The sequence below is a fragment of the Podarcis pityusensis genome (assembly GCF_964106645.2).
Source record: "Podarcis pityusensis genome assembly, chromosome: 9".
In the NCBI taxonomy this organism is placed as follows: Eukaryota; Metazoa; Chordata; class Lepidosauria; order Squamata; family Lacertidae; genus Podarcis; species Podarcis pityusensis.
In genome coordinates this window covers 31,352,432-31,368,564 of record NC_138034.1, presented here as the reverse complement: position 1 = coordinate 31,368,564, position 16,133 = coordinate 31,352,432, and the positions used below count along the sequence as shown (strand labels likewise).

Below are 16,133 nucleotides of genomic sequence, written 5' to 3'. Positions count from 1 at the left end.
CTTACTAGGCCTCCAAAATCTCAAAGAAATTATATTCTGCTTTCATTGGCTTGGAGAGTAGTATTGAAAACTGGCCTGGACAGTAGTATTGGGACCAAGTAACGGTGTGAGTCTATTGGACCCAGGTCTAATTTGTCCCACAGGTACTTCCATGAAGTTCCTGGTGCCTGATCATTTTGGAACATGATATGCTGAGGCAGCTTAAGTGCAAGATATTCATCAGATGCAGCTAAACTTCCTGGCTGCAAGTTAGGCAGAAACAATGAATGAGTACCATTTTCTTTCTTTCTCTACCTTAACATAGGTTACTAAAAGTAAATCAGTTGTGGTGCAGCTATTGTGCAGAATTCTCATTCATATTAGTGCTGTACGCTGAAAACAGTTAAAAACACAAAAACAGAAAATACATTTAAAACAGAACTCAAAGTGCACAGTGTAGACACGCATGATAAAGACCCATTTATCCAGCTGGGAAAGCTGTCGGGACAAAAATGTATTTCAGAAAGTGCAGATAGTGGGTACCTGTTTGTAGCTCAACAGGAATGCTATTCCACAGAAGAGAGGCAGCCACATGAAAAACCCTTCTCTGATAGATGGTATATTACACCTGTTAAGTTAGTGAAAATGTATAAAGTCAGTAATAAATGTTGGAAATGTAAAGAAAAAAAGGGAACATTTTATCACATGTGGTGGGAATGTAAAAAGGTGAAATGCTTCTGGGAGATGATATATAATGAGTTGAAAAAAATGTTGAAATATACATTTATAAAGAAACCAGAAGCATTTCTATCAGGCATTGTGGTGAGTTATATAAATAGAAAGGAATGTAAGCTCTTTTTATATGCAATAACAGCAGCAAGAATATTATTGGCCCAAAAATGGAAGCAAGAAGAGTTACAGTCGATTGAAGAATAGAGGATGAAGTTAATGGACTATGCAGAATTAGATAAACTAACAGGAAGGATTCGAAACCGGCGAGACCAGAAATTCACGGAAGACTGGAGTAAATTTACGGACTATTTGAAAAGTAATTGTGAAGAACAGACAACGTTTGTAGGGTTGCAAGAAGTTTTGTGAGGAGTATTATTAGAAGTATTGTAAAAATGGACACGGGGGGGATTTGTTAAGAGATGTAAAGGCAATATAAAGTTAAGAAATGCATAAGAAGTGGTTAAAATGGTGGATCATCAGAGGTGCTGATGGAAGTCCAAAAAGATTGTATAAGTGATAAGTTTTGTGGTACATTTTATAATTTATATGTTAAAATTAATAATAAATACTATTGAAAAAGAAAAACCCTTCTCTGAGTTATTGCGGAGTGGGCTTCTGAAATCTTTTGAAATGTCAGGAGAAACTGTCCAGCAGTCCATAGCAGTCCATCTACTGAATGTCAGTGTTTGACCAGCTGACCTGTATGCGATTAATTTTGTAGCCCATTACAAATAATGAATAGCCACTCTTTGATCATTGCTTAGTTTCATAGTTGATGCACTACTGAAGTCTTTGTATGTTATTTTTTGTAAAATGATGAACTTTTAAGTATGTAATTTTGTAGCTGGCATTATATAAATGCAGTTGGTGTCTAATTAAGAAGTTCATAAAATACCTTTATGTCTTTCCATTTCCATTTGAATGTTCACTTGCACTTGCCTGCTGATAGAAGCTTTTCTCTCCAGAGGCATATTTGCAGTTACACTTTACATTTAATGGTGCTGATTATCCTGAGTGTTTAGCTGCATTGCTTGAGTTGCATTAGCTCTCTCTATGCTTTTGAATATGAATGAACTAAAAGAGGAACTGAAGGAGATATTTGAAGACAAACAGTAGATGTTGGCTTTGATTCATGAAATCCAGGGGAAAAATGTGTTCTAAACCTCTTCCTTCCTGTTGAATAATTCTGATAATTAAGAATGACCAAAGTAGTGTCATATTGTGGACCATACTAAAATTGCAGAGTTCCATTTCTCACTGGTTAATTAAATTCCAAAACTGATTGTTGAACTGGCCATATATTTTATTTAGTATCTCTTTACTTTGCATTTTATATCTATTTTAAAATGGCAGATAAACCAGTCCTTTATGTAAGAATAGGATACAAATACCCATGAGTAACCAACAAAGGAATGGATTAGTACAGTGATTGCTAGGTTATGGGCAGCTGGGAAGTACTGGCATCAATATATTTATCTGAAATGATAGGTGTGAATATCAGAAATAAGGAACACTGGATTTATGGCTGCATTCTTATTCACACTTACTTGGGAGTAATTCCCTATTGAACTCAATAGTACATACTTTCCAGTAAGCATGCATAGAATTGGGTGGGGTTTTTTTCTTTACTGTGCGAAATATAAAGCATTCCTTTAAAAGAGGGAATTTTTCTTAAAATGTCATCTATCGATTATAGCAAAAGACTTGATCTGCTTTCCAATACGAAGTGTATGCCACGATATTGATGGCCAAGACAGACAGATTAATGTCAGAGGGTACCCACAGTAAAAGGCATTTGAACTGTTTGAACATTTGCTCTCCCGATTTCTTTTATAAGAAATAATATTTGAAAGGTGCCAAACCTGTCTTTATCATATTCTTACATGGTCTTTTTTCTTTCCTGTCCTCAGCTGTAAGCACAAGGTATACTTGGAGAAGCTTCCAAACACTAGCATAATCATCCCATTTCATAATGAAGGTTGGACTTCACTCTTGCGAACCATACACAGCATTATCAACAGGACTCCAAGTAGCCTAATAGCAGAAATCATTCTCGTGGATGACTTCAGTGACAGAGGTAAGACAAATACCTTCACCACTTGCGCAGTATAGTTCTCTCATATAAATCAGAACAAAATCACTCTTTTCTATGGGGAAAAAAATCATATTACTATGATTTGCTTGACAACTATGTGTTCAATTAGGTGTCCTTGGTAAGATTGCTCTGTTCATTTGTTTTTATCCAATGTCTGATATATTTTATACCAAGGGCAAAAGAAGGTTTAGGAGTCTCCTATGTCCTTTTCCTAAAATAGCATGGCTGATTTGGTGCATTGTTTCTGTAGTTTGCCAGATAACTAATGCTGAAAACATCTTTTTTTGCTCAGTGTTATTCTTCTGAGTAAAAACCCATTAACTTTGACCTTTTGGGGAAGCTGTTTATCAGATTTCCCACTTTGTATTTTATTGCATGAGACAGCTTGATTTAACTGTAATGCCACAACAACATAGCAGTACATTACAATGACGGTATTATAATTCAGTATGTTGGGAGCTGGAAAGCAAAGCTTGCTTCAAGATATGGGCTCCCCTAGATTAACTGGGCACAATACAGGCAGAGTCAGATGCACCTCCATTTGCTTAACTTTGTACTTTACGGCACAATCCTATGCATGTTTACTCATAAAAATTCACACTGAATTTGGTGGGTCTCAGTACTTCCTTTTAAGTAGAGAGCAAGTGTGATATGGTGGCTACAGCATCAGAGTGGGATTAGGAAGCCCCCAGGTTCAAATCACTACTTAGCTATCAAGTTCACAGAATGACCTTGAGCCACCTATTGTCTCTCAGCTCAGCCTATAAGACAGGGTTGTTGGAAGAATATAGTTGAAGGAACTGAACCATCTATACTGCCTTGAGCTCCTTGTTGGCAGCCATGTGGCCACTCCTCCCACCCTCGGTGGGAAAAAAATATCTCTAAACAGCCCCGTGAGGGCAGAGCATGCTCAGGCAGCATGGATTGGTAGCTTTGGGAGCAGAAAGAAAGAGGAAGAGAATTTAAAACAGGCTGGGGTGAAATGGAGCAGCATTCCACACTGTAATGTTTTGTTGTTTTGCTACAGGGTCATCTGTAAATATATAATTACAGTGCTTAGAATTGCAGGCCAGAATTGCAGTGTTAGGCATGCCAACCTAGGAGGAAGTCCCACTGAAGATAGTGATACTTACTTCAAAGTAAATATGCATAACATTCTGCAGTACATTGCATTAATTCACTGGTATTTTGGCTACAATATTAAGTCTAAATACTAGGAAATATTTCCTGTTTAACCCAGTTGTTCCTGCTTTCCATTAGACATACTTTGGAATAAGATAGGAGGTGATTCTATGTACCTAATTAATCTAGTAGGAGTCCACTTAAAGCGAGACAAAATGTGATTTGTGAAAAGTCTTTAACTGTGTGTGTGTGTTCTTAAACAGTTTTTGTCTGTGTCATTAATTTGTAAGCTGAATAGACATACCTTTGTTCTCTTATCAGAGTAAACATAAACATAAATGAAACTACTCTCTGCTCTGCACATTAATCAAATTAACTGATGGTACAAGCCAACTGTTACTGTTTCATGGTTTAACATTGTGAAAATCAAATAGCTTTCCTTCCATGACAAATGTGTGTTCATTGTTGGATTTGATCTAAGGTGTTCTGCATTGGATTTTTATTGTTCATAGCTGTACATGTTTATTAGAGGAATTGTGGCACATGTGAACAACCTTTTTCTGGTACTTGTTTGGAACTTTTGACCCACCCACGCAAAATGGATTGTTGTGACATTTATATGACATTGGTAAGAGCAGTGGAAGACAAATGGGATTCTTGAATCAGAGCTTCTTGGATGGGAAGCCCTGTTGCTAAGGCAGTTCTCAGACGTCTTAGTGAATCAACATTGTGATGGAGTGTGTCTCGGAAAGAATTTCATTTTACAGTTTTGAAGCTAAAACCGAGGTGCGGCATATGCATCTCTCTGTCTTTCATATCACTGTCAGCCTCCTTGCAATGTGAATTTTGATGGACTGTCTCGCTTCGCATTAGGTAGCTTAGCTGCAATCATATAATACAGATGATGCACATTTGAAAGCATCTATTCAGTGACCAAAGGCTTCAGGGAACTAGATAAATATAAGACAGCATTGTGTAATTTCAGTGAACTTTTCAAGAGAATGAGAAAATTGTGGGTCATGTGTAAATATATGTGAGGTTCAACAGTATTTTAAAACTTCCTTGCACACAGAAAACTATCATATTGTGGTGAAGTGTTCAGCCTATTCTTCTTAACCCATACGCTATTTTCCATGTGCAAGGAATTTTCTAGTGGGGAAGCATTTTGATATGTGATGTTCCACCTGCAGGCTGAAGTGGTCCTTTGCAAGGAAACCTTTACCACTTTATCCTGAAAGTTAGAAAGGGTAAAGTGGTAAAGTTTCCCTTGCCGTTTATACAATAAACTGGGCCTGAAAGTATCAACATTTCTCCATTGACACCAAATTGGCTGTCCTTAACAATATGCCATCTCGAGTGTCCAGGTGAAACGTTTGTGTTGTTGTAAAGCATTTGTTGGTCCAGCTGCTCTTCTTTTCTCCACACAGTAGCCCCCACTACAAAAGTTGACACATATGTCACCTCATATTACCAGAGTGACTCCCTTTCTACTTCACCATACCACATTAGCATAAAAGTGACCACTTTTCCCTCTTAGAATTGTATGCTTATGCATGTTGCTATGGTAACACATGGCAATACACTTTGCATATGTGCTTAACAGCTATGGCTTCTTAAAGGCAGGTGGGAAACCTCTTTCTGGTTCTTCTATGTTATACTAAGGAGATGAGCTTTCTCCCCATAATGCTGTGTTGCTTTGGAGTCTTTTGTGTTTTAGGGAAAGGAGCTAGGGGATTTTATGGCCATTCACACCCCTTAAAATGTTTTCAAAACATGATTTGGAGTTAATCATTGTCTCGTAAGACCCTTTATTGCAAAAACTTTTCTGCAAAAGTCTGCTGAGAAGAAATTGCCAAGAGACAAACAAACTTGTCAGAACTGCAGTTATTTAGCAAGGTGGTAAATGTTTAGCACCTTGAAAGGACTGTAAAAATAGATGAAGGGAATGGTTGTGCATTTCCAACTTTATATTCTTATCTAATGCTAATACTGAAGTAAAATAAAGGGCCTTCAGTGAAAGACAAGAAAAATATTTTACTGCATAGCACACCGCTGAGGATTCTGCCAGACTACCTCTGAAAAGTTGTTTTGTACTTATTTATTTTTTACACATTTTTTTTCCTGACCCAAAATCTTTGGATTGTTCGTGCATAACTAGCAATAAATTCTGGCATTTAGATAATGGGAAACTGGAAGGACAGGAACACTTTTAAATCTTGGTAGGTCTCAAATGAGAGGGCTAGTGTTGGAAAGTAGAAAGACGGGAGCTGAAATGATAGTCTATTTGACAATATTTCCATTAAGAATTATGTGTCAGTTGACTGTGTGAGAGTTATGCTACCCCCCAGCCATACTACAGTGGTGCCTCGCAAGACGAAATTAATTCATTCCGCGAGTTTTGTCATCTTGCGATTTTTTTCGTCTTGCGAAGCACGGTGTCGGGAAAGTTTTGGAAAAGCTTTAAAAATCACCAAAGTCTTCAAAAAGCTCAAAAAAGGCTACCACACCGCGTTCTATGAGTTGCTCCTCGAAGTCAAGTCGCAACTGTATTAACGGTGTTAAGAAAAAGGAAACAAACTTGCAAGACGTTTCCGTCTTGCGAAGCAAGCCCATAGGGAAAATCGTCTTGCGAAGCAGCTCAAAAAACAAAAAACCCTTTCGTCTAGCGAGTTTTTTGTCTTGCGAGGCATTCGTCTTGCGAGGTACCACTGTACATTGCAACTCCTTACCCTACATATGGGATGGTATTGCTGTGCTGATATTAAGGTTAGATTGTATCTCATTATGTTTTTGCAAAGATTGCCTTTAGTATCTCTTAGTATGTTCTTCCATTTATGAGCTGTCTAAACTGCGGCAGCCATTTTTGTTTTGCATCTAATTGACATAAGACAGACCTTCTGACATAATTGGTTTAGCTTGCTTTTAGAGGGATTAAATCTGTTCTACTGCAGTCACAAGGATAGTCAGAAACACAGCCTTTGATGATATGCTAATAATGACCTTTGCAAGTCAGCCTTTTGTTTTTTTTCTTAATGTCTGCATTAGCACTGCCAATCCTGTCAGCAGTTAACAGTGGATGCCTAGTGAGTAATCTTGAAAATCCCCATTTGTCAAGCAGCTATGTCTTTCAATACTTCTGGTTCTCTGCAGCAGTTTTTCAACTAAGGCATGTTGTTAATTGGATGAAAAAGCATTCTTAACTGCTGAATTCTTTTCAATAGTATCAAAAGTTCTTTTTTCCCCCACCCTGAGCCGTTGATTAGCATGAAAAGGTGTGTTGACCTGATATTCCACTCTTTAACCTTTCAGATCAACACATACCGTACCTGATAAATAGATGTGCATGTTGCCCTTCTGCTAGCTGGGGTATCCAATGTGGCACCTTCCAGGTATTTTAGATTCCAGTTCCCATCAGCCCAAGCTAACATTGGTCAGAGATTATGGGTGCTGGGGACCACAACATCTGGAGGGCACCATGTTGATGAGCCTTATGCAAGTGGAGCATGCAGCCTACCAGGACCAGCCCAAAACATTTTGCTACTTGAGGCAAGTCAACAGTGGAAGGCAAACCTGTCACCCAGCTCTGGGTGGGACGACTCTGGGGGCTGACATAGCTGAGCTGGAGTAGGGGGTTGGCTGGGTGGGGCCTACACATCCTGCCACTGCTGCCTTCTCCACCCCATGGTAGCTTCTGCAAGGAAGCAGCCAGGCTTGGAGCCCTGCCCATGTGGGAGGCAAGATCTTTGCAGTGCTGAATCTGCAGCAGAAGTGGCAAAGGTGCATGAGAACATTGCTCTCTTTACTTTGTTATTACTTAGTTGTTATTTCTGTTTAAGAATTTCCTGCCTGGCTTGCCTCAGTGCTTTTGTCATCTGGAGCCATCAGCTTGTATGTGATTTTATCCTTTACTTTTTGCCTGTGGCATCTCCAGACTCTCCTTCCCCACTCATGTGCAAAAGAAGTATACCCTGTTTTGATCTGTAAAATCTCTATTGAGTCCACATCCTGTTTCCATAGTGGCCAGTCATACATTTATGGGAAGCTATTAGGATGCACTAGCTTTTACACATTTCAAAACTTAAGTTTTATGGATTTCATAAGGCAGGGTAAATCCTCTACTACCACCACCTGTGGAAGTTTAGCAGAACACCAGTTTTGATTTGGCACGTCCAAATTGGTGAAATATTCTCATCAGAACAATGAAATGATTTGGGCAGTGAGGAAGAGCCAAAGATGCTGGTTAAAAGTCAGAAACAAACTCTCTTCCCTAGCAATTAGTTGCATGGCTTATTTTATTGCAAATGAAATCTCTATTTTGCTTTCAGACAGCTACTTTGATCAATATACCATTGATGTGACACATGTTTCTAGATGGTTGGCTTCAGGTCTTGGGCAAGCATATTGGCTTCTGATGTGATGAAAACTTCTACAATAATTCATTATGTTGTAGCAGGCCTCTGTTGCAGAAAGTGCTCCACTCCTATTATGGGAGATTCCTTAATCCCTTCCATTGTTGCAAATCTATCTTCTCTTGCACATTTTTTTTTTAAAAGTCTGCAATATTGTATTATACTGCTAGTATTGCCAGGAGCAACTTCTGGTTCATTCTTTTTCTTTCTCAGCTGACAAAAGAGGTATGTCGAATAACATGATTTAGTTCTGCAACTGCTATAGTATGGCAGGGCTGGCAGAACACCTCACCACTGCTCATTCTCTGCTCTGCCTGGCATCTGGTTGCATCTGGCCTGCTGCAACAAATTTGGCAGAACATTGGTAGTGCCAGTGCACATCATGGTCTAACTGCATCTCTGTCCCCTGACCGAGTCAGGGGTTTTCCCCAAGAGGTGCAGTCTATAACACCCTGGGAAAAGTTGACTAGCAGTCATTCTACACCCGCAACAAGCAAGGGCCCTTTTAGAAGGACCTTTGATCCTCCTTGCCATGAGATGGGTTCTAGATTGCTACCTGGGTTGTCTCCATCGTAGTTCTGATCCTGATTTGACTGATACATCACTTTTGACACATTAATGGGTACAGATTTGGCAAAGTAGTTAGTAGCAGTAGTGGTAATAATAATAATTAATAATAATAATAATAATAATGCATAACATATCATTAGCACTTCTGAGTGTTCAAAGCACTTCCCATACATATTAGATATTAATCAGTTTCAAGAATTTTGCTTCCCAGGACAGGTGTTAATTTGCTATACCTAAGTTACAAAAATTCTCTCATCACCAGTTATTGCTACCAGGTATGATCACCTTGCCAATTCTGTATACTCTTGAGATCCCCTTGGTAATGTCACAAACCTCCTTTATCTCTTCAATCTTCTGGCCTTTGGGCCCTTATAGATGTTTCTGACAACTAATGATAGCATTTCATGTATCTGTTAAAGTGGGCCACAGCCCACAAAAGCTTCAGTAGTCTTTAAATTTGATAGATGCCACACAACTCATTGTTACTGTTGCAATGGACCACCGTGGCAACAATGGATTCTTGTAACTCTTATAACAACCTTGTAAGGTATGTAGGTCAGTAATGGTATCTCTACAGTGGGGTTAGTAGCCGAGGATAAAAGAAAGAAGCTTGTCCAAGGCTATCTGGTGATTTCATGACAAATGAGATGTTTGAACCATAGACGTCTAGGTTCATAGCTCAATCTCAGCCACTGCACTAGATGACTAATAGCACAATCCTGTGCCTACTCAGAAGTAAGCTTCATTTACTTCAGTGGGGTTAATCCTAGGTAAGTGTGTATATGCTCACTTATGTAGGAACAAGTCCTATTGAACTCACTTCCAAGTAAATATAAATAGGGTTGCCATATTTCAAAAAGTGAAAAGTAGTTTTTGAGCTAGGAAATTCGCCAAAATCTACACTTCCGACTGTATAAATGGACTTAATAAATAATAACTAGTACATGTACAAATATGTTTGTACTAGAAGTCTTGTATAGTAGAGTGGTCCTCGGGTTACAGATGCTTCAGGTTACAGACTCCGCTAACCCAGAAATAGTACCTCGGGTTAAGAATTTTGCTTCAGGATGAGAACAGAAATCTTGTGGTGGCGGCACAGCAGCAGCGGGAGGCCCCATTAGCTAAAGTGGTACCTCAGGTTAAGAACAGTTTCAGGTTAAGAACGGACCTCCAGAACGAATTAAATTCTTAATCCGAGGTACTACTGTATCAGAAGCAATGTTCCTACCTAGAAAATAGTTTGGTGACATTTTTAACCCACAACCATGTAATTGAGCAATTGGCCATTATGTTACTTTAAGATCTGCTTGAGCGTTATCTTTTCATGATATGCTGCTAGGTGCATAGTTGTCTACAGCTGTTCAGATCATCTAATCTAATTTACTCTGTCAAGGATTCCAGGAAAGCATGAGTTGCCAGCATGGGCTTTGTGTAAGTGTGCAATTTTATTTTGAAGCCACAGCTCTGGGAGAGTGGGTAAACCCCCTCACTGTAGGTTTCATGCACCAGTAAAAAGTTTCCCTAATTTTACCAAGAATAACTGCCTGAGAACAACTTTTTGCAATCTAGAAGGGATCATCAGTCATCCATCCCACTTGAGAGCTGTGAGCCACTCCATCAACTTTTTTAATTTCAAAAGACAGTAACACAATTAGATGTGCATTTAAAACTGTCAAGGTTAATCAATTATCCTCTGTGTTAAGTTTACCAATAAAAACAAGTTGTCCCTTCTGAATAATATATACATGATTAAATTTACAAAGGTGAAAATGCCTGAGGCTGACATTTTTTAAATCTTCTACCAATGCTCCTGTGCAATCTGCTAGTCACCCAAAGGAGACCCATTACAGTCTCTCAACTTGCATACAGTAGTAAAAGATGAAGCAAAAGTTAAGCTTATCTGAATAAGCTTTTTTGTAGAAAATTGTAAGCATAAATTAGTATGTAATTCCAAAATCACTTTGTCCAATGTACCAAAATAAATAATTAGACTGTGCACAGAAAAAAAATCACTTATGCCTGTGTATTTAAATTAGTTTAATGTAAGTTAATGAGACTGAGCTATCCTATTCATCGTTACTGCTACTGATTTTTAATATGCATGTACTTGGAAGAACAGGACTTACTGAAATATACTTATTGAAAAACAACAGTTGACATGATGCAGTCTGTGCCTACAGCAACCTAAATTCAGTGGACAAGAAGGGATAGGAATGCATGGGAAAATGGAGTAGGGAAAAGGCAGTTGTAATGAAATCCCAAAACTCTGTTTCCTTTTTTCTGCCCGGGACACTGTTCAGCTGTAGACACCAAAGCAAACAATAATAATATAACCAGCATTTCGCATGATTCTATGTAGCGTTTGAGAGGAAACGAAGAGACATGTCTCCTCAAAGTTAAGCCATTTCAGTATGCTACGTACTACGCCCCCCATGCATTGGCAGTCCTACCATGAGACAGAGTAAGGCTGCTGAGGGGTGGGGAATGGACTGAGTTAGGTGTGTCATGCACCTTTCCCTGCATTCTCTAAGCTAGCCTGCTGCACTCTGCTGCAGTGGAAGGTGCTGTTCCTTCAAAAAGCTGAAGCTACAAATCTGGGCAGCTTCTGTATCTGGAATAGAGGAAAGCACCATCTTGTCCTTTACCTCAGGCAGCAGAATGTCTTGAACCAGCCCTGCAGCTTCTGCATACATGCAGTATCTAACACAGAATCCTATCAGATTGTATCCTTGGGTTCTCCTCACCAAAGCTTTATCAAAATGGCTAGATTTTGAACATTTTTTCCTCTGTCTCCATTTGCTGCTCATGCCCAGGAACCAAAGTTCTCCCTCATCATCTATAAAACTCAGGTGTAAGGTAGACAATTTCACTTTTTTATTTTTAACGTAACCTATCCTTTCTCACTCACTTTTACTTTTGGAGCTGAGTCACCAGGCTTCACTCAGAGGAACTTACTCCTGCGACTATTCTGTCTGATTAAACCAAGCCAATAATTTACTGGGATTTGCATAGCAGGTTGAAAGGTATAGTTTTCCTTACATTAGGAGTTTGACAGCAAAGCGAAGTACACCCATTTAAGTGGGTTGTGAATCTCATTACTACTATCAAACACAGGAGGAATTGCTTCTGTGTAAACATGTGCAGGATTGTCGTGTCAAGCATGCCTAAAAGACAAGGAGATATATATATATAGATATAGATATTCTATGTAGGTGATTGCCTCTTATTCGTTGTTTCTTGTAACTGTCTTCAGTTTATGTAAAAAATAAATAAATTGGGGTTTGTTTTGGAAGTTTCTTTAGTATGTTCTATCTTGAAACAATGTTTGCCCTCCAGCAGAAATCCTGAGAGCAACTTGTTAACAACAGAAAAGAGAGTGTGGGGGCACAGCAAAGGGCATGTTACTAGAACTTCCCTGATAAGACTTGGCATTTGTATTGGTTTTTCTATAGCTGCTCAATTTCGCAATATCTGAATTGACTAGAATTGCTTTATCTACCTGGCCTTGGTGGGCAGGCCCTTGACTGACTCCAGCTACAAAAGCTAAGGCTACTGAAAAGACTCATGGGCTAGAGTAGTGTGTTTTTTGGGGGGTGCTGTTATTTATATTAATTTTTGTATCTTTATTTTATAACTTAATATGATTTATGTGGAAACAATTTAATTTGTACGTTCAATGTTTTATTTATTCTTTATAACTACTTTTGTTAGGGTTTGTAATTATGTATTTTTTCATGTTGTTAGCTGCCTTGAGCATAGTTTGAACTACGGAAAGGTGGCATACAAATAAAATTATGTGTGTATCTATTTAAGTGGCAGAGATATGGTAAGTTAGGGAGCTGTTTAGTTTAGAAGGTAACAAATTTACAAATTAATTGTCAGGCTGAAAGTGGAATGCTAGGCCTAAGCCCATCAGTTTCTGCGCCGTTTGGAGTCCAAGCCCTTGGGTTTTCTCATCCTTACTGTAAAGAAAAAGCATCCATCAGTGTGAGGGTAGCTGGCCTTGAAAATTGCATGATGCTTCCCATGTTAATTACCTCATAAATGAATTAATCTGAACAACCTCTTAAATCTAGCTAAAATCCAGTCATCACAAATTTAGACACAGGATCATCATATCCGGTTCACTTGGAAGTAAAAATAGAAATGAAATAGGCTTATGTCTGCCTACCATCATTCTTAGGGATCAGTGCCAGAACCTTTTGCCTCTTAGTGGTTATGCTCCTCATGACTGTAGTCAAAGATCTATTTTTTTCTCTCCTGGTTCTGGGAATACCCTCAGAACCATTAAAAAGGGCTCTGGAATATTTGAGTGTAGCTTTATGCAGAACAAAGCTGTATGTGTTTAGAGGAGAGATGCATAACAGAATTTTCCCTCCTAAGATCTACTTGGCATCTAGATAGATGTTTTTATACCACTTTACTAATGAATACATATTTATTAAATCTGCATTGACAGTTGTATGAAAGCTATTGATTTTACATTAAAAAGTGCTGTTTACAGGGTTAGTTCAGGATGTAAGACACATTTTGAGTACAATGTTTTAAAATTCTGTAAATTTCCATAAGTTTCATTGTTCCCCATTTTTCTTGGTGTGTGGCAATGCGACAACATAACTGTAATATTTATACACATTGTTGGAAGTCATGTGGCCAAAAAGATTTCGAACACACTATGCAGGGCCAGATTTAGGTTTGATGAGGCTCTAAGCTACTGAAGGTAATAGGGCCCTTTATATGTCCAGCTGTCCTTTGCCAACAACAAATTGTCGCTGGTTTTGTGTGTGTTGAATATCTGCTATACGGTAATTTATGGACCTAATAGGCATCTAAAGCCATTTGCACATAACAAAATATGTATTTTATAAAAATAATTGTTGAACTGAAATACAATTAAGAAGTATATTAATAGTGGAGGGGAAATTGGGGGGGGGGCGAGCGGGGCCCTAAGCTATAGCTTGTTCAGTTTATACGTAAATCCGGCACTGACACTATGCTGTGTTCCATTAACTTCAGTATGATTACTCTCACAGTGTGTGAAACTTTATTGCAAAAACTACATGTGAAAGATTTCAGATCAAAAAGTGAAGCTGTGTATAATTTCTGTACTCTCATTGCATTGGAAAAAAAATACTGTGGATTGTATAACATATTTGACTTGCGCAGGGGGAAGGTGCATTTAGAGAGTTCACAGCTTGAGCAAGAATGAAATTCTACCTTACCTAAACAGCGTGTTCTATACCTGGGTACAGCAGCAGCTGCTGTTTCACCAACTAGAAGGACACTGCAAGTGATTTTTAAGATTAAACATATTCATAAGATTGTGAAAGAACTTAAACTTTCCAAGAAGCCCTTTAGAAACACAGCTTTGTCCTTGCCACAAGGTCAATGTAAATTGAACAAGAAAGTTTGAAACAAAACAAAATACTGCACACTACAGTGTGCTCATCTGTTTGAGTTTACTTGTATGTTTCCCAGTTCCACTGCAGGAGCTTAGCTCCCTGGTACAGAGATGAATTGGCCAAGACTCAGCACCAAGTCAACCAATATAATCAACATCATAGAATAGTTTTGAGTGGGTTGTATCAAATCGTTGTGAGAGTGGAAGGCAACTTGTGCAACTAATCTTCCTTTTCTTTGGGCTATAGCCCAAAGAAAATCCCCGTCAGATTACTGATGGGGGAATTATTCAGTGTTGTTTATATTTTAATGAGAAAGTACCTAATTTGAACTTTTTGAATCAATATGCAAACCAAATTCCTTCAAAATTTGCATGTCACTAAATTTTGTGATTCAGTTCCCCGACCTTAAATGTGTGTGTTTTTTGGGGGGGGCACCAGGACGAAGTGTGCTTAAAATGCATAAATTAGTAAAATAAAAAAATTAAATAATAGCACAGAAAAAATCATTGCATTAGGGAAAATAGCTTTCAAAAAGTGCACACAAAACATAGTTTCTTCTATGTTAGGAGAAAGTTGCAGTAAAATGGTGTTGAATTTTCATCAGCATTTTTTTTTTAAATCACAAATTACTGTGGAAAAGCAGAGAACTGAATTGTAAAAATGAGAAACTGCAAGAAGCCACAGTTGGCAGATTCATCCCTACCTATCCAATAGTGTCCAGGGTGGTACTGAACAGTGGGACTGTAGACTGGCTGCTGGAGACCCTGGGTTGAGAGTCTTCTTTGGCACCCTGTTGCCTCTTGGTCATAGGTATACATTTCTACCTGTTTCTACATCTTAGGAGTTGTGAACCTGTGGCCCAAAGGCTACACAGAGCCCTCTGCCTAATTCCATGCAAGTGGGAGAAGTCCGTAGAGAGAAAAGGTGGGAAGAGGGGAAATAGATGAAAAAAACAAAGCAGGTGGAGTGATGGAAGATGTAGTATACAGAAGCCATCAGCAAATGATCAGATATCTGGGAATCAGCACTGTACTTCCTGCAGAAGATGATGTGTTGGGGGAGAAAGGGTAACAGGGTGGCTGAACAAGAAGTGGATCGCAGAAAAAGAGAAATCAGGGGAGCAGAGAGAGAAAAGGGACAGAGGCAGAGAGAGCAAGGGGTGCCCCACCCACTTTGGGCTCTATGCTTATCTACCACTGGCTTCAGTCCTGCTCATTATCAGCTTACCCTTAAATGAATTTGCCCCTCAACAGAATAAAGGTCCCATTACATTCACTTATCTAAGTATTGCTATTGATTTTAGAGTTAATTTCTATACTGCCTTTTAGCCAAAGGGAGCCCATCCCCCAACCTGAAGGCACCTCACAAATATATTCTTCTTAGTGTGTGGAGATGTATTTTCCAGCCACTTGCAATATGTCATGTGGCCAGCATGACTAAGCCGCTTCTGGTGAACCAGAGCAGCGCACAGAAACACCGTATAGAGTGGTACTTAAAGGCAGTATAGAGTGGTACTATTACTTCCCTTGATCTGGACACTATACTTCTGTTGATGCAGCCTAGAATAGGATTAGCTTTTTTGCTGCTTCATCACACTGTTGACTCATGTTAAGCTTCTTGTCCATCAAGACCCCTAGATCCTTTTCACATGTACTGCTAGTAAGCTAGGTATCCCCCATCCTGTATTTGTGTATCTGGTTCTTCCTGCCTAAGTACAGAACCTTACATTTGTCCCTACTGAAATTAATTTTGTTAGCTCATGCCCAGTTCACCAATCTGTTAAGGTCATTTTGAATTCTTCTTCTGTCTTCTGTGGCATTAGCT

The 16,133-nt window shown here is 38.9% G+C and overlaps 1 protein-coding gene across 5 annotated transcripts in view; it reads left to right on the top strand.

Annotated features, from left to right (window-relative positions):
* The window catches only part of GALNTL6 (polypeptide N-acetylgalactosaminyltransferase like 6), a 504,553-nt gene that overhangs the window by 227,215 nt on the left and 261,205 nt on the right, over nt 1–16,133 (top strand). For all 5 annotated transcript variants that reach the window (XM_081021716.1, XM_081021719.1, XM_081021718.1 and 2 more), the window contains exon 5: nt 2,622–2,788. In XM_081021716.1, coding sequence (XP_080877842.1) covers nt 2,622–2,788 — 167 coding nt within the window. The remainder of the gene's footprint in view (nt 1–2,621; nt 2,789–16,133) is intronic.